The sequence below is a fragment of the Vipera berus genome, assembly GCF_964194415.1.
Source record: "Vipera berus genome assembly, chromosome: 2".
In the NCBI taxonomy this organism is placed as follows: Eukaryota; Metazoa; Chordata; class Lepidosauria; order Squamata; family Viperidae; genus Vipera; species Vipera berus.
The window spans coordinates 124371176-124389720 of record NC_138203.1 but is presented as its reverse complement, the minus strand read 5'-3'; the positions used below and the strand labels follow the sequence as shown (position 1 = coordinate 124389720).

Below are 18545 nucleotides of genomic sequence, written 5' to 3'. Positions count from 1 at the left end.
CCAACAAGGGCAATAACTTTTGGGGGGAGGCAAAGATTGAATGCTTTATAAGCTTTAAGACTTTTATTTGCTACATGGTCTTATTTGAGTGGTTACATCAACTTGCAAAACCTAGGAGGGTGGAATTAAACAACATCCTGTTGTTGGGACAGTTGTGTGCTACAATAAAGTACTTTGTACAGTTATCTTCCATGCTGTGGTGTGGCCAGTCCATGGGGAACAACCCTCACAATCTGCACTCTCTCTGATGATACCGTTCACAAGGGGTACCCTCCAGTGATAAAATTGTGCAATTGCTTTTACATATTGTAGTGCCAAATTGCCCGTTCTGAAGTTCTTGCAGGTCTACTTCTGCAACTTTTGAGTAGAAATGCAAAAGGTAGCGGATTAGAAAGATGCCAGACATAGCCTGGAATCTTTCAGGATAATTTTGAAGATGGCATTCTTCTGCAAGGTGTTTGGGGCGCTGCATTTATTATAATATTGTTCCATTGTTTGACTTTTTTATATGTTTTGTTTTTTTGTAAAGTGCTGAGAGTCAATCCCGTTAGTAAATTCAATCAAGCAATTGGTGGGCTTTGAATCTTTTTGCAAGCAAAGCCACATATATTTTATTGGCAAGCTGTGGCCTCAGCCTCTGTTGAATGGGGAAGGGGACTGACAAGGGTTTGATCAACAAAGATAACTTGGTTCCTTTGAGTGATATAGGACTTGACTCCCTAACTTCAGGTTTGGGGGTTTCTTTTATCACTTGGATAAATAAAGGAAGTAATAGATTCACTGAATGGTTCAACTTAATCCTTGAAATAGTTTAGTTTGTTTGTTTATATAAAACAGGGAGGAAAAGGAACTTTTCAAGAAAGCAATGGTTTACTGTACTGATGTATTCTAATTTATCTACTAGCTAACTCACTGCAATACAACCTTACCTAACTTATGTAGTGCAGATAGTTTCCCTTCTAACACCTTGCTTAATTTGTTTTGTGATGTTTGGGGGAATTTTTTGGTGTAGGCTGAGGATTTTCAAAGCCCAAAAAGCATTGCATTTCTTTGAACTGCATTGTAGTTCATCTTCTGGAGATTAGTCACTTGCCTCTACTTCCCATTTTAATATAATTTAATTCTAGCCAGAAAACAATTACATTCTGATAACACAATGCTACAAGTGAAAGGGACTCACAGAAATGGAGTGCACAATGTTTTTCTGATCAGGAATGCTTCTCCAACGTCTTCCCCATTTTGGATCTGACCTCCCAAGTCTGGATTCTTCATTCTACATCTGGCCTTCATTGGATTGCTTTGGGGATTTTCCACCCTTAATCTTTCAAAAGAAATGTTTCTGATTATAAACCTTTGGGGTTTCCCCTGGACCATTTGTGCTCATACGCAGATAACGCTGTTTGATGACAAAACAATGGTGCACATCTGAACATTGTAAGACAATATTTAGAATCCTATGATCAAAAGTTATCTTCATCTTGAGTTTGCAGGACTTAACATTGATGTGACTAGCTTTGACATCAGTTTATTTGAGAAATTCACAGCCTTAAAGGACAGTTTCATCACCATCTCTTGCAATTTTGCTCAGTGTTGTCAACTAATATTAAGCAAGAAGGATCAGCTTGCTGGCACTTGGCTTGATGACGAAAAAAGTATGAACCGGTCACGTTAACTGCTTTTCCCCAGGTCTTTCAAAAATAATGCAAATTTATTTATTTATTTATTTATTTATTTTTGGGACTTATATGCCGCCCTATCTCCCAAGGGACTCAGGGCGGCTTACAACAATAAAAACAACAATACAAAAATTAAAAAACGAATTAAACAACAGCCCCAAAATAAATTAACTACAATTAAAAATTAAAACATATTTAAAAACCCATCATCAATCCAGGTCAGCCTGATGGAAGAGAAAATGTGTGGTAATTTTAAATTTTGGGGCTATTGATTCAATTTTATTTTAATTTTTATATTGCATTGTTTTAATTTTGCCCTGTAAACCACCCTGAGTCCTTCGGGAAAAGGGCGGTATATAAATTGAATTAAATAAATAAATACCAACTAATCAGGACTGAAGTGTATCTCGATCAGTTTTGCACACACACCGAATCAGCAGCGCTACTCCTGAAATTCTCTGAATTTCAACTGTTTTGAAAGTGCAGATAAGAGAGGCCATGATACTATGGGGTTGTGGTCAACATGATTGTAAAGCTTGGACTCCTTCGCCCTTGTGCATTTGATATACGTTGGTTTTATTGGGATATTGTTGCTGATTGGAATGATGGGAGTTGAAGTCCAGGACCTCAGGATTTAGAGAAAGTCTTGCCTTCTCTGGCAAAAAAAATTAAAATAAAATTGTTTTGAGTTAGAATGGTATTCTTGGTACCTGCAGATAACATAGCTGGTGAATGCTTAGGGAAGTGTTTCATTTACGCAATTGACTATTCAACAGTTTTCCCTAGAAACATGGTTAGATCAGTTCTTGAGGTAAGAAGCATTCTTGGAAAGTAAAAGAACTGAAAAAGGAACACATAAAGTAGGAAGCTTTTGTTCTTCAGCACTTTTGCAATTGCATTTTTTTGCAATCACGAGATCCTAAGCATTCCTCTTTATTTTCTATAGCTTTTCCTTCCTCTGTGTTTTAAGCAGCGGGCTGTGGGAATAGCATCTCAGAGACCTCTGTTAAAAAAACAAACAAACACAAGCATGGCCTGGAAGATAGCGTAGAGATCCAAAGTCCCAGTGGTACCTGTTTCTTCTATTTCTAACCTATAGTTTGGTGCATCTGTGTGTAGCGTGCGCACTCACCAACAAAAACCGAGGCTTAGCATAACCGCAACCCCAGTTTCGGAGAAAAGCCCATGCCCCATGTGATTTGCTGGAACTGCTGGCTTTACTTCTCCACATCGGAAACCACATCCTTGTTTACATGGGGGGGGGAAAGAGATGAGTCACCTGCTCCCATGATGCAGTGTGCTGCAGCCCGCCAAAAGTGTTTTTGAGCAATATCATTTTGACTGTTGGCTTTCTCACTGCTACTTGATGAGGGGATGGTCACAGAAGGAGCTTGGTTGGGTACAGCTCTAAGGAGGGCAGGTGTCTCCCATTGGGGTAGTTGAGCGAAAGCCCATCTAACAGCTAATGTCTCCTCTCTCTTCCACTCTGCAGAAAGTCCCAGTAAATAAATAAAATCCAGAGGGAGAACATTAGGAGAGCTGGCTGGTCCATCGTTTGACTTCTCAGGTGAAGCACTACCTTAAAAGCAATCAAGGCAGAATGCAAGGAGTGGTTGTCCCATGCTCCTCTGAAAAACAGCTCCTTTCATTAAGGATTGAATCTCTGAATGACTTAATTTAGTTTGCAGTTGAGCATGTGGTATAACTTTTATTTAAATCTCTTCGAAAGACCTTGGCCTGCCCCCCCCCAAGAATAATAAGAACCTGCTGCTTTACATCTATTCTCATTGATGTGCATTTCAAATGGGGGGGGGGAATGTCTTGCTGTTTGCTCCAGATATGCCCCATGAGGATGTTGTGTTTCCTGACAGCTTCAGAGGAGTTGCACAAAAAAAAGTCTTGTCTGTGCTTGAAGCAATGGCAGATCTGCTAGCTAGGCAGTTGTGAAGGCAGGAAGAGAAGCAAACAGGGAAGGCAGAAGGCATGGTGCAGGAAAATGGGAGGAATTGTTGGTTACAAGGATCTCTAAGTAGAGGCAGGAAGCAGGCGTGGTGAAACCTGATGATGCCATTGAGGAAGGGGTCCAGAGGTCCTAGAGGGTTGGCCGTGCAGTTTTTCTTGCTTTTGAAGATTTGTTTCCTCCGTTCCCCCCTGTTCTTCCCCTGCCATGCCAGCTCCACTGAATGGAAAGATGCAAAAGGCCAAATTCTCCCTCGCCATTGCTACAGCAACTGACAAGCTCTACAGCAGGGGTCTTCAAACTTGGCCCTTTTATGACTTGTGGACTTCAACTCCCGGAATTCCTCAGCCAGCATGCCTCGGCTGAGGAATTCTGGGAGTTGAAGTCCACAAGTCATAAAAGGGCCAAGTTTGAAGACCCCTGCTCTACAGCAACTGCATTGTCGCCTAAGCTTTGCTTTCCACCAATGTTTGACTGCGGCACTCATCTTCCCATAATCATTGATCCGAGTTGCTGAAGGTAGTGAGAGTTGCACTTAAACGCATCTGGAAAAAGGCTGCAGCAAAGTAGTGCCTGTGTGGTTAACGCTATCTCCTTATTATAGGTAGTTTTCAATATACGGCCATTGCTCGGCAACCGTTCAAAGTTCTAACACTCCATCCCAGGGCTACTTGCAGACCAGATTTGAAATTCTGATCGATCTCTCTCTCTCTCTCTCTCTCTCTCTCTCTCTCTCCTCTCTCTCTCTCTCTCTCTCTCTCTCTCTCTCTCTCTCTCTCTCTCTCTCTCTCTCTCTCTCACACACACACACACACACACACACAGTGGCGTAGCGTGGGTTGTCAGCACCCGGGGCAATTTGCGCCCCTTAACCCGGTGACGTCATGGCACCGCCGAAAAGACGCGCCCCGCAGCGGCGTAGACTTTCCAAGAAGAGTCGCGCGCATGCGGGATGCTTCCGGGTCCCTCTCGAGGGCGGCTGGGCGGGGCTCCGACCTGCAAGAGCCGCTGCATTCAAGCTCGCACGTGAGCCCCGCTAAATAAAGCCACGCATGCGCACGAAGCTAGGCCAGCCGGCCGGCGGGTCCGTCTTCGCTCGGCCAAGCCTGCCGGGGCGCCTGCGGAGCGCTTGCGGTTGGCCTGAGCCTGGGCGGAGCGTTGGGCGCTTCTATTTATTTTATTCAGTTTATGTGGCCGCCCATCTCACCTGCCGGACTCGTTTCGCTTTGCAAGAAAGAGCAGCTCGAGAGCGGAGCCAAGCCGACTCTGTGCAGCCCTTGAGGCTCCCTGAGCAGCTCAGTGCGAGCGCCCCCCCCCCAGATGTTGCGCCCGGTGCGGCCCGCCCCCCCCTGCACCCCCCACGCTACGCCACTGCACACACACACACACACACACACACACTTAGTCACATGATCAAATTTTTGGTGCTCGGCAACCAGCCTGCACTTACGGCCATTTGCAGTGTCCCACTGTCATATGACTGCAATCCAGCAAAAAAAAAAAAAACAACCACCACCCATTGAGGTCAGTGGATTCACTTTACAATCACCGCATTTGCTTAATAACTGCAGTGATACACTTAACAACCACCACAAAAAAAAAGATTGCAAAATCAGGTGCAACCCACTAAACTATCAGCATGGCATGACTGTTGTAACTCCCGGCTCAATTACAGTTGTAAATCAAGGATACCTGTAGTTCCTTCTATCCCCTGCAGAGAATGAGTGGGTGGTCTGCAAATATTGCATGAGACCCCATTTTAGAGTTTGCTAAAGGCCCCTGCGCCAAGATTGCCCCTCTGAAATGAGTTTCAAGACATAGAAGTTTTCCAGCCCAACTTTTTTTTTCTTTTGCAAAAATAAGGGCCCAATGGATCTGTCTTCTCACCTCTTCGGCCCATCTCACAACTGACTGAAGAATAAGACCATGTTGCCACCATTTGCACCAACATTTGTAGGGCATGGTCCAAAAGTACATATAGCTCAACAAAGAAATTCTTCACGTTGATTTTGGTGTGTTTCATTGGAATCTCAAGAAATTCCTCTTTTGTTTGTGACCCCATTTCCCATTTTCTTTGGATTTGACGGCTCCCGATTCACAAAAAATACTTGAACCATGTATTTGTGCTTTGATAAGAACAGAACTGGGAATCTTTTTTTTTCTAAAACAGTCTGAATGAGATCAACTTTCACCAATCCAGGTCTAGTGCTGTTGATTGAACTAAGTTAATTCAGTAATTTAATTAAATTCTGTGACGTCAGTTGCAGCAGGATATGGAAGCAGAAACTGTTCTAAACAAATCAAAATAGGAAGAAATGTTGGCCCTTCTCTGTAAATGCTTCTTCAGTAAGCTGTGGTGCTGCCTGGGTAATTTATTTTCCAGAGATGTTCCTTTGACTGCCTCTCATTTTGTGATCCTCCTGAACTTTTGCCTTTTTCCTCACTTGTCTCTCCTCCAACCTGCAGAGACTTCCATTTTAAGATGGGAAAGCTGCTTTGTCTTGTTTTTTGTTGCCTTTTCAGCACCTCTTATCATTTTCATTACGGTTTCATCTGCTCCCTTGTTGTGGTTTAGTTGATGAAGAATGGAACCAAAGTGTTCAGGTTTTGATTGCTAGATTACTCAGTGAAAGATTTAGTTTGACTTATTTTTGAACTGTTACTGCAAACGGGGGGGGGGGGGGAATAATCTAGTACTTGAAGAAAGAGGAAATGAAACTTTTTCAGTTTAATGGATGTCCCTGATCCAATGCCATCTAACTGATGTATTACAAAGATGTGTTGCAGGCGGTACTAGTGGAATAAAATTGCATACTATAAAGGCAAACCCCTAATTCCATGTTCATCTGCCATGAGAGAATTTGAACTTCTTGATGGAAGTTGCAGAATTCATGATCAACCAAATCCTTAAAAGTGAGGCATGGGATTGGCGGCCCTTGCCTTCAAGAAAGTATTAACTCATAGAAGCCAAATGATGATTGCTGACTTTGCATTTCAACTCAGGAGAAGGAGAGAAGCCAACGTCTCCTACGTAGCACCTCTTATTTCTTCTTCCCTTGTTTTTTTCGTACTGCTACACAACTTGCATTTTAAAAAAAATATCAAAAATAAAAACTTGTTTCTGTGCTCAGAAAAAAATCTGGAACTGAATTTCCATCCCGGGTAAAAGAACAAGAAATTGATTTGGGGTTGCGGCCTTCTTGGCTGCAGATTCAAAAAGATCTCCCATTTTTTACTCTTATTGATCCTTCTTCAGGATCTTTGAGTAGCTTACATACGGTCAGGAAACTTGCGGTCTGGAACATACGACACCAAAAGTGTGTGTGTGGGGGGGGGGGGAAGCAGGGAGTAGGACTGGGTGAATTTAGATGAAAAGAAAGGCTGCGAAATTGGTCGTCAAGCATTGCTGATGGAGTGATTCTGCACCTCATCTCCTTCCCAGAGTCACTTATCTCTCCCTGTTAAGATTGCAAGGAAAAAAAGGGATTGGGGCCAAACCCTAACCCAGGGGTAGGCAACCTTGGCTCTTTTATGACTCGTGGACTTCAACTCCCAGAATTCCTGAGCCAGCCAAGCTGAGGGGAAAGGGAGAGGTTTCCAAGCTGAGCCATGCTGGCTGAGGAATTCTGGGAGTTGAAGTCCACGAGTCATAAAAGAGCCAAGGTTGCCTACCCCTGCCCTTACCCTAGACTTCTGCACTTAATTTTTCTAGGCCTTTCTTGGGAAGCCAAGTGTGGTGTTGCACTGATTGTCTCCCTCCTGTTTTCTTTTCATAGCTGACCAAGTATACGGTGACCAAGACATGCACGAAGTGGTCAGGAAGCACTGCATGGACTACTTGGTGAGTGAGAGCGGGAGTGCTGTGGAGGGCAGATTTCCACCTCCGTCTGTTTGACTCTGACATTCAGGACTGCAGCTGTCAGGCATCCTGGCAAGAACCAGGGCAGATCAGGTTAGGCTCCTGGGCAGCTGTCTCTGGGGAAAAGTGCCTCTTTCCTGCATAGGAATTTTCCTGAAACCTGAAGCTCTGTAACTGCTACTACAGTCATCAGTTATCCAGCCAGTGGGGGAAAAAAGGACTCCCCCCCCCCTTTAAAAAAAATTGCCTCCACAACTCGTAGCCGCCTTTCGCTGTTAAAAAACAAGCCCACAGCATTCCTGTTCTCCCACCCCACCCCCACCCCCAAATCTGCTAGCACAGATCAAAAGGTGTCGAGACTAAATCTTCTGTATTCACCAGCTGCTTGTAAAGGTTGAGGTTCAGGCAGCCATCTGTGAATAGCATGCAAGCGATAGGGTCAGCGCTGGCCTTGCACAATCTCATCAAAAGGGAAACGATTCGGCAAAATTATTTTGGGTATGCCAGAGGAGAAGCTGCTTCCCCTTCTCTCCCCCAAACATTTCCCATGTCTCTGGGTTAACTCAGTTGTACAGGTGGCCTTGTTTAAAACATGACTCCCAGTGGCTTGGATCGGGGAGCAAAGGGAGCCCTTTTTTTCCCACTGACTGGATAAACATCGAGGATGTATACTGAGAGCCTTTCCTGGGAAACTTATTGTCCTGCTTTTGCTGCTTTTGCCCACCTGGGAGTCTGTCTGCTTCCCTCTCATCTTGAGGCCCTCCCTCATTTCAGATGAAGAACGCCGACTACTTTTCCAATTACGTGACGGAAGATTTCACCACTTACATTAACCGCAAACGGAAAAACAACTGTCATGGCAACCACATTGAGATGCAGGCTATGGCAGAGATGTACAACCGACCTGTGGAGGTTTACCAGTATGGCACAGGTATAGGCACCTGTCCCTTCTTTCAGCTGCATCCCTGATGCTTCTGAACATCCACTTGGGCAAGTGGAGTTGTTGCTTCCCTGCCTGTCCTACGCAGAAGAGCCAAGGTCACCCATCCTGTCCTGCCATTTTTCCCTTCCAGAGCCCATCAATACTTTCCATGGCATCCATCAGAATGAGGATGAGCCCATCCGGGTGAGCTATCACCGCAACATACATTACAACTCCGTGGTGAACCCCAACAAGGCTACCATTGGGGTGGGACTAGGGCTGCCCTCCTTCAAGCCAGGGGTGAGTTTTTCCTGGTCGACATCTGGGGGGGGGGAGGAGGAGGAGGCTATTTAGGATGGGCAAAAGGTTGGTGGCCAATATCCTGTTCCACTCTCGTGCCTCACGAACTGGACTATTAGCTGCACTATTATCCAGGATAATAGAAAGGAACGTGGCCACGGCCCGGCTTTGGAAGATTGGGGCAAAGAGAAAACTTTATAGGTCAGGAGGGGTAAGGAGAAACTTGCAGTGGGTTTTGTGAGCACAACTTTCCAGAATGGACACCCAACGTTTGGGCGGTCTAAGGTCTATGTTTGACTTTTGGAGCTGCATTCCAAAGATGGACATGTCTAAGATAAAGGAATAGCTGGACCCTAGGCCAAGGCTAATTTTGACTGAATTTTACCTTAATTCAAGTACTTAACTACGGCGATCGTATAATTATTTCTCTTGTAATCATTATGTTACTATTTTTCTTTTCTGCCTCATTCAAAAATGTGTGTTGACGGCAACATTTGGAGGCAAGGATGCTTGGGAAAAGGACTGCACCCAAGATTTGGGGGAGCTTTAACATTTTTAAACAGGTAGCTCTTTTTTAAGCCCTAGCGCAGTGTTTCTTAGCCTTGGTGACTTTACGCTGCGTGGACTTCAACTCCCAGAATTCCGCCGCCAGCCTGTTCGTACATGGCACCAGCCAGGCCACACGTCTTAAAGTCATCCAGGTTGAGAAACTGCTGTAGTGCATAGGTTGGGGGGTCCCACGTCCTATAGGGACGAGAGAATCTGTTCAAATCATGGCCTACTCGTCATCCTGATATGTCTGTACACATCTCAAGTAATCACCTCTAGCACTTCCTCCCGTGCCAGCTGGGGAATCCCAGAAATTTGAAGTCACGTATCTTCAAGCTGTCATGATTTAGAAACTTCCCAGCCTGACCCTTCAGCCGCCAGGAGGCTTACCATTTGTTTCCTTCCTAGATCTAGCAAAGCAACCATTCTCCAAGGCTGTTTCTGTATAGCTTACGGCAGTTTAACCCATCTCCTCTTCCCCGTGTTGGGGGGAAATTGAGCACCTGTCTGTTGTCTGTTGTCCCTAGGTGGCCATCAGGCAAATGCTTCCCATTCTGCCCCAGTGCTGGTATTTGGAGGGACATTCACATTTTGTAGCTTCTCTGTTGTAAGAAAAAAGGCTTAGGGTTGTTAGGCCTGCGATGGGCTGGCTAAATCTCCTTTTGCTCCTTACAGTACGCCGAGCAGTCCTTGATGAAGAACGCCATCAAGACCTCGGAGGAGTCCTGGATCGAGCAGCAGATGCTGGAGGATAAAAAGCGAGCGACCGACTGGGAAGCCACCAACGAGGCTATCGAAGAACAGGTTGCCAGGGAGTCTTATTTGCAGTGGCTGCGTGACCAGGAAAAGCAGGCCAGACAGGTTTGGCTCTCTTTCTTTGCACAGGAGGCAAATGGGAGCCGGCAAGATACCTTGGGGTCCCTGCAGGACTGTGGGCATGGGCACAAGTAATTTAGTCCTTCTTGGAAACTGAAATTTATTTTTTTTTAAAAAAAAAAAGTCCATAGCTCCCTGACAAGCACCCCTGCTCTTCTTCCCTCAGCCCCGCAAAGCCAGTGCTACTTGCAGCTCTGCCACGGCGGCCGCAGCGAGCGGTTTGGAAGAATGGAGCGGCCGTTCCCCACGTCAGCGCAGCTCAGCTTCTTCCCCGGAACACCCCGAGCTGCACAATGAGCTGAATGCTGCCAAGCCCTCTTCTCCTGGAAGCACCGCAGCCCTCGCACTTACCAAGCCCCCCTCACCATGTGCTCCAGGTGAGTGTTCTGTGGCTTGGGGTGGGAGGTGGAAGCTTGCAGTGTTTGGGACATTACAGGGCAGTGTCGGGTGACGTGATTCCTACAGCATCCTTGAGACAGTGCCTGCTTCTCCCAAGATTAAATAACATTCTTTTACAAAAATAATGTCTGGGATCTCCCTGGATAACCACATTTCTTAAGACTGCGGTTTTGTCATGCAAGATTCCCTAATTTTTTCATACCGTACGTTTTCGGACACTTAATGTTTCTGGCATAAGTCACTCAGACCGTTACATGAAAAGATTGCTAATGAATGGAGAAGTTGACGTTTCCTTGTCAAACAAGTGCCAGCACATCATTTCAGTATAACAAATCACCTGCAATATTTTTTTTTTGGGGGGGGAGAGGGGGGAGGGAACAAGGCTTCTGTGTATTTTTAATTGTCAGCCTTAAGACAGGATTGGTTATGCAACATGTCAATGTCCTGCCTACATAGAAAGTAGTTGCCGTGGGTTTTCATCCAGGAACCAAGTTACTTGTGCAATAGTATTAAAGCCATACCTACAGATGCTACTAACCAAGCTATAACATGTCTTAACTTACACAGGCTGGACCTTCCTTTGGAAGGTGCAAAGGGTGACTGGAAGAGCCCTGTGCTTTCTTCCTTCATAGCTGCATCCTTTCCCGCCCGTTTTCAATTCTGACAATGCAGTTTGGAGAAAAACATACAGATGGTAACCCAATTAGAGCAGGGGTGAAGATAAGAGAACTAGTTTTGCATACATTCAGAAAATGGCCAGGTATTTTTTAGTTAATCTCTCTGAGAAACTGTACCATGTATTAATGAAAATATAATAGTGGGTTAAAGTCTACAACAAACAAAAGTTGGCGATAATGCCTTTTTTGGGCAAAATATCTAATTCTTACGTACATATAATTTTAACATAAGATTTAGCTTTGCGGAGTTAGAAACTACGATCCTTAATAGAAGGCAATTCAGAAGAGCAAAACAACCCAGAGACAATAATAGCTTAACATCTAGTTGTTAGAAAGTAGTTTCCTTCCTTCCCCCCCCCCCCCCCCCGCAGACCTTCGTAGCCATGTTCTGTTGAGGCACCATTGTTGGGAAGGGAAAATCCTAGTCATAATTTCATCTTTGTTTCCTGGCCTAGGGCTGGCAAAATCAGTCATTGCAATCTTTCTACCCACAGTTGAAATGGCACCGTGAATGATTCTATTGCAGAGAGAACAGTAAATGGATGATGAACTTGGATCATTTGTTATGTGCCATGTCAGAATCCATACCATTTTTTTTAACCTCGTTGCATGGCATTAGGATTGGTAGCTACTTTTTTTTAAAAAAAAAAAAGTTGAAATTCTCTGGAATCTTGTCTTGTCTCAATAGTCCTTTTATCTGTGCTAATTTCTGCCTTGCAAAGCATTTACAAGAAATGTAGATCTTGCAGGTGTTATTTCTCAGCAGAAAACAATTGTTGGCATTCCTTTAAAGAAAGTTGTACTTATATAAACTTCCAAGTCTTCAGATAATCACCTGCAATAAGTCACTCAGTTCTGAACCTTGCAATGCAAAGTTTTCATTTGCAGTTTCCATCACTCACAGGTACGAGCAGCCAGCTGTCTGCAGGCGGCGGGCGGGTAACCCCTCCCTTAGTGTCGTTGTATCCAGCCCTGGAGTGCCGGGCAATAATGCAACAGATGTCACCCACAGCATTTGGTAGGTGCCCTCATTTTGCCCTGCAGGCATGACTGGAATCTGGGATTACCCAGTTTTCAGCTTTCATACCTTTAAAAAGCCACCAACGTTATAATCCGTCTCTTCAGTTTCACTGTACAGAATTTCACATGTTGAAATGTGAAATCCTTAATCTTGTGGACTGGAGGTAAAGTTTTAAACTGCCCCTCTACAGGTTTTATACAAAATAGCTGGCTTTGACACTAGATGACGTTGTTGTCTAGTAGCTGCAGCCATGCAGGTTTCCAGGGCAACCAAATCTTAATATTTATTTATCCACAGCATGATGGTGACCATTTGTTTGTTTTTCTTTTCTTTTCTTTTGTTTTTGGCATAGGAAAAGAAAGAATATAGTCAAAATAAGTGCATTGTAATTACCATTAGCGCATCACACTTGTTTTAGAATTTACCCGATTAAAAGAATAGGAAGGTGTGTGAATCTTGCCTAAATTCAGGAGTAGAGGGGTTGTGAGCTCTCTCTATATAGAAATGAATCTGGGAAAGCTGCAAACGGTTAATGTGAAAGGCCTGCCCAGAGCATTACACGGGCTGGCGGAAATGGAATTTCTAGGGGAAACTAGATGGACTCCTCTGCGTGAAAGAGGACGGTGGCCAGGAGGAGTCAAGACAAGAGGGGATGTGGCAGTACAAAACAGGGTTAGAAGAAGTCTAGTTCCCATCCTTGAGCATCGACTGCCGCTGGTGGAGGCAGAGCCAAGCTTATTGAATAGCCACGGATGCCCTCTCTCTGCTCTCCCCTCCTTGACCGCTTTGCCCCTCTGCCTTTCTTTGGCCAGGTCTGAGTGACTGGGATGACGACGAGATCCTGGCTTCGGTGCTGGCCGTTTCGCAACAGGAGTACTTGGAAAGCATGAAGAAAGGTGCCCTGCACAGAGACAGTGGTTCCGACAAGAGTTGATACCTGGTTCCGGCTCTTGCGCTCGCCTGACACCCCTTTTGGTGTGCATGTTTTGGCAGGAAGGATGATAACACTTGGAACCCCTCCCCTCCTCCACTGCTGCTGATCAACGCTCCTCTTCAGCTGCCCCTTTGCTCCCCACTTTTGGCTCTCCGCAGAAGACTCTCTCTCTCCCCCCCCCCCTCGGGTGCGCCGAGAAACAAGACAGGTGCAAAAGAGGGACAGGATCTCTTCCCCAAGGAGCTGAAACACTCACAAACTGGGGCATGCTGGGCTTCCCCTTCATCTGCCGTTTTTTTCATTATTAAAAGAAGTAATTGGAACTGGTCCTCAAGAGAGCCCTCTCCCCTCTCCCTTTGGATCGGAGGGGTTGACTTTGCCTGCGGGGGATGGGGTGGGGTGGGATGGGGTGGGGAAACAGACGTTGTTGGCTTTCGGGGTGTAGAGAGAGAGAGCGGCGTAGCTGCCTCAGTAGAAGGAAAATGCCACTGTAGGGCCTGCTGGGTTTCCCTCACCCTGGAGGCTGGAGGGGAAATCATGTAATTTGGAGACGAGGAGCAGAGGAGTTGATAGGACACCACTTTGTTTGTTTTTTTTGTCTCTTTCAGCCACATTCCCTGCCCTAAGGGAAAAGATTTCAGCCAAGCGGGTCCTCAGCCTGCAGCCATTGAAATCATTCTCCCTTCCTCCAAAGAAAAGTCTCTCCTTCCCCCACCCCACCCCACCCTTGTCTCTAAGATGCTGTCCCTTTTTCACTGGGTGCAATAGCCTCTCTGTCTCTTCCCACCCACCTCTTTGTTCACGTGTGGCTCCTGACCACCCAGCAGGCATCATTCTTCCACCGTTGCCAATGGGTTGGTCCAGCTATCTGGTCTAGCTGCTCTCATGGCTGTGCTTCGTTGGCCTTGATCCCTCCTGCTGCTGCCTTTTCGATTCTCCCTGTGCCTAGCAGCAGAGGGAGAGGGGGCACCGCTCACCGGTCAGTGTCAGGACTTTCCCCCCCCCCCAGCAGGTCTGGCCTTAGGGTAACGCCGAGAGGAAAAGAGACTGGGAACCCAATGGACTCTGGACAGAAAATAAAGCGATGGAGGCTGCAGCTAACTTGGAGGGGTGCCAAGCTCTCCAGGGGCAAAAATAAGACTTGAACTCCCATTCTAAGGGCTGGTTCAAACCGGGGAGCCTCTCCTGGGTCGTGGACTGTTGATGGACTGGCTTGAAAGTTTAAAACAAAACAAAAAGCCAAGGAAGGAAGTATTTCTGGTAATCTTACCTTTTTCCAGGCGTGGTGTCTTCCTCGCTACATATGTAGTTATAATCTACCTATTGTGGCCATTTTACTGTCCAAGCCTTGGTCTGAACAAGTGTTTCTTTACACTCAGATGTAAAGAGGCCATGTGCTCAGCTCCTCTTGCGTCTTCATGCTGAGTCCCAAATTCCTGGAGGGACAGGAGATATGCTGACATTCCTGCCATCCCCATTTGTTGCTCTCTGACGCTTCAAAGAGACATCTTTGAAAAGTGGGGAGGGGAGTCGTCTGCTGCTTTAGAAGATGGATCCTGGAGACTCCACGGATGGCTGGTCTAAAAGTGGTATTTGGTGCCTGAAATAAAAATATAGGCAGAGTTGACCTCCTGCGCTCGCTCTCTCTCTCTCTCTCTCTCTCTCTCTCTCTCTCTCTCTCTCTCTCTCTCTCTCTCTCTTTTATTTTTTTCTCCTTCATTTTTTTTTGTTTTGTTTGTGCAGTGAGTGATGAACCTCTCTGCATTGGGTAAGGGGGAGGGAGGAACTGAATTTGGAAAAGATGAGGTGGGTGCTCTTACAGTCTACAAGAACCAAATACGTACGCTGCTGTTTCTCAAGCATTCAGTTGAGTTCTCCGCTTTCCAGAAAACTCTTCTCTTGCCAATGAGGGTTTATGGTTGGCTGATGAGTCTGGTTGAAAAAGCACCTGGGGACGATGAGTTTTTCTAGGGATCTTCAATGGACAGTTCCTTAAGTCTCCCAAGCAGGAAATGGGAGGCCATTGTTTACCTGCTGAAAATGAAAATGCCACATGGCTGTCTCTCCGGCAGGGCCATGTGCTCCACCCAAGGGCTGCTCATTCAGTAATGAAGGTACTTTGATCTGGTAGAACCAATCAAATAGGTTTGAGATGCCTTAAATCATGGTCTTCAAACTTGGCCCTTTCATGACTTGTGGACTTCCAACTCCCAGAATTCTTCAACCAGCATGCCTGGCTGAGGAATTCTGGGAGTTGAAGTCCACAAGTCATAAAAGGGCCACATTTGAAGACCCCCTGCCTTAAATGAAGGATATCCATGCTCAGTACAATTAGTCGTCGTTCCTTTGCATAAGGGCAGAAAGTTTGTTTGCAAAAAGGAGCTGGGATATTAGAAAATGATAGAAGTCTCTCCTCGGTGCCATAAGGACTACCTCCTTGAAAAGCAACAAATGGAGATCCTAAGCAGCATGATAGAGGTGGATGCCAAAAGCCATTTTTGCATGCAGGACTTCAGTCTCTACTGGGGAGAAAAAGACAATTCTCTCCTGTTGATCTGTTTTTGATTTTTGGTTTGTTTTGGTTTTTTGCATCTGGGCCTCATTCCTTGCCTGCCCTCTTTGTCACCTAACAGGCTGCTACTTGTTTCTTGGTGTGACCCTGAAGGTTACGATGACCTGCTGTGCTATCACCTCTGAGGGAGAACAGGTTTTTAATTGGCATGTGGCAGCCAGGGATTGGCATTCCTTTTCCGTTTCTGTATTGAACTGGAGCAATAGCTGATAAAGTAGCAGTCAATCTCCTGTCTGCCAATACCAATCCCTTTTCACTCTGCTTGCAAACTAGCTTGTGCTGATAGATTTTAGGGTACTGCATCCGTGCAAGTGCTAAGCTGTCCAGAGTTGGAGAAACCTGGTCTGGTAGTCACAATCCACTTTTCCAGAAAATGTTTTAAGAGAGACCCTGTGCTGACAAAATGGTAGGTTTGAAGCGACAAGCATGAAGTCCAAGCTGTGGCCAAAAAGAGGAAATGTTTGGAAGTAGTACTGGGGCTGCAGAAACTAAGAATGAAGGAGCTCTGTTGGGTCAGGGCAGATGGTTCAAGATAAACCCTGTTGCTTTCCAAGGAGTCAGGCAATTTTGGTCAATGAAAAGTGGTTTTGAAGTATTTTGGCTTCCAAATATAAATGCGATTATAGTGGTGGGAGGGATGATAGGAGTTGTAAATATTTTTGAAAGATACCATATGCAGTCAGATGGAGGGTTAACATGCTAAGGAGGTATGTTGGACTGGTCCATACTTGCACCAGACAGGAACCCAGGAATGCCAAGTTGACAGAACAAAAAGCCTTCTCAATGTGCCTTGGCTGCTGTGTTGAGGGAGGGAAATGCTTCCCTGTAAATAACTACAAGCAGAAAGCCAACATTAAGAGGAAGTGGGCAGGAATCATTTATCTGACTCCTCGTTACTTCTTACGTTATTTGCATGAAGCTTGGTAAATAGAGCAATAAAAATAATACCCGGGTGATACAGTTCCAGCTGCATCTTGTAGATAAGATGGCACGATTTTAGATTTAAAATACTTGATAAGTTAGTTTATCCTGTTCCCCCCCCCCACACACACACACATCTGTGCTTTGCTCTGCTTTAAAATACAAGGTCCCCAGGAGCTCTATATATTTCAGTAATGTAGACGTTGCTAGTACATTATCCTACCTCACTTTTCTGAGTCTGGTACTGGCTACCCTGTGGGAAGAGTTTGCACTGCAACTTGGCTAAGCAGAGGTACTTTTTTTTGGGGGGGAGATCCTGTAATGTATGATCTCTGACACTCATTTTGACATCTCAGGAGATATTAGAAGAAGATGCAGCTGCTTCCAACACTGGAGTAGTTCAGAAATAAGCAAAATGGGGTGAGGATGGTAGCCACATGCTATTCATGTCTAAGGACGGAGGGTGAGGGGGGGGAGAGGAAAGTCCAGTGGTTTCCAAATCTGGGCAAATCACACAGTATTGAGTAAAAGTGGTTTTTCTTTGGTGACAACAAACCCATTATAACAAGGATATTTAAATTTATTTAAAGATTGCCATGCCTACTAAAATATATTTGAAAATCTCCCGAAGTATTCCTTTTAAGACAAAAAACCAATGAATTTATCAACGGTAATTTGTTGAAATGACATAAAGATCACTCAAAGATGCGTTTTGGTAACAAAGGTAAGTCTTCAAGTTACAACCATTTATTGGAACTACTGACGTTAACAATGGTGCTGAAGGAAGGGACTTGTGATTGGTCCTTAAAGACTTTCTGATAAATGGTTTCAGGTGATGAAGGAAAAAGTTTGGGAATCACTGTCTTAGGCAGTTTCTAGGAAGGAAATACAGTGCTGCTACTAATGTGACAGCAGTACACGTCTTGTCAAATGTAAATGCTGGCTATGTTTGTGCAGTTCACTGAATCAGAACCTTGCCAACCACATTTTAGCATAATGTATTATGTGAACCCAGTCCATGTGATTAAGGTTCAGTAGGTTGTGTGAATAACCCAAAATACATGAATGCCATTAATGGATCGAGGTGTTTTTGCAACCCCACCCCTCCCATGATAGATTATGACTGCCAATCTGAGAATACTTCCCCAACAAAACCTATTTGGAGGCTGGTGAATACAGGAGCAGAATTTCCAACTATAGATTAAAGTTTATTTAACTGACCTGGCATCAATACTGCTTTGATAAGAAGTTTATAACTATTGAACGCAAAAGACAGCAAAAAAGATATTGGGACAATACCCTTATTAGACCAATTCTAGGTTTTAAGAAGTGAGCTTTTAAGAACCTGATCTTTCCATCGGTCCACTGTATGCCCTTCATCAGCGTGGCCAATTCTCATAATTCCCAACCATCACAGTGATGTCAAATAATCTGGAGGACACAGTCCAACACTTGGGAAAAACGACATTTCTCTGCCTACAGCTCAGAAAAAAGAGTAGGCAGGACTAGAACAAATAAGCGGATGTAGGCGGCCCTGAGCTAAATCTTTCCCTTTAAATGATGCTATAAATTAGATCTAAGTGGTATCTTCCCCCTCTACATAGCCTTTTTCTAATGACGCTTTGTGGGCCCTACTCAGAAGCTTTGGAAGGGGGTTATCTGTGCCCTAAGATTAGGGTGTTCTGTGCTACCCTCCACCCTTCTTGGCATTTCAAAGAAGGGCTTGATGCAGACATGGGAGCCACAGAATCCTCCCTTTATTGCATCTGAGTCCGCATGTTAAACCAAAATCAGCAACTCACAAGATTAATTAGCACCAAGTGTGACCCAGGTAGTAACCATCAATTAGTTGACTCTTAAGAGGTGCTGCTGTCCTCCT

General features: G+C 45.0%; 1 protein-coding gene across 4 annotated transcripts in view; it reads left to right on the top strand.

Moving 5' to 3' along the window:
• The window catches only part of OTUD5 (OTU deubiquitinase 5), a 58288-nt gene extending 43488 nt beyond the window's left edge, over positions 1 to 14800 (top strand). For 2 of the 4 annotated variants that reach the window (XM_081319447.1, XM_081319446.1), the window contains exons 3-9: positions 7413 to 7477; positions 8270 to 8426; positions 8569 to 8717; positions 9942 to 10127; positions 10309 to 10519; positions 12123 to 12236; positions 13052 to 14800. In XM_081319447.1, coding sequence (XP_081175573.1) covers positions 7413 to 7477; positions 8270 to 8426; positions 8569 to 8717; positions 9942 to 10127; positions 10309 to 10519; positions 12123 to 12236; positions 13052 to 13173 — 1004 coding nt within the window. In that variant the 3' untranslated portion in view covers positions 13174 to 14800. The remainder of the gene's footprint in view (positions 1 to 7412; positions 7478 to 8269; positions 8427 to 8568; positions 8718 to 9941; positions 10128 to 10308; positions 10520 to 12122; positions 12237 to 13051) is intronic. The other 2 variants (XR_014025314.1, XM_081319448.1) reach the window with 2 other exon arrangements.
• The last annotated feature ends 3745 nt before the right edge of the window (positions 14801 to 18545 follow it).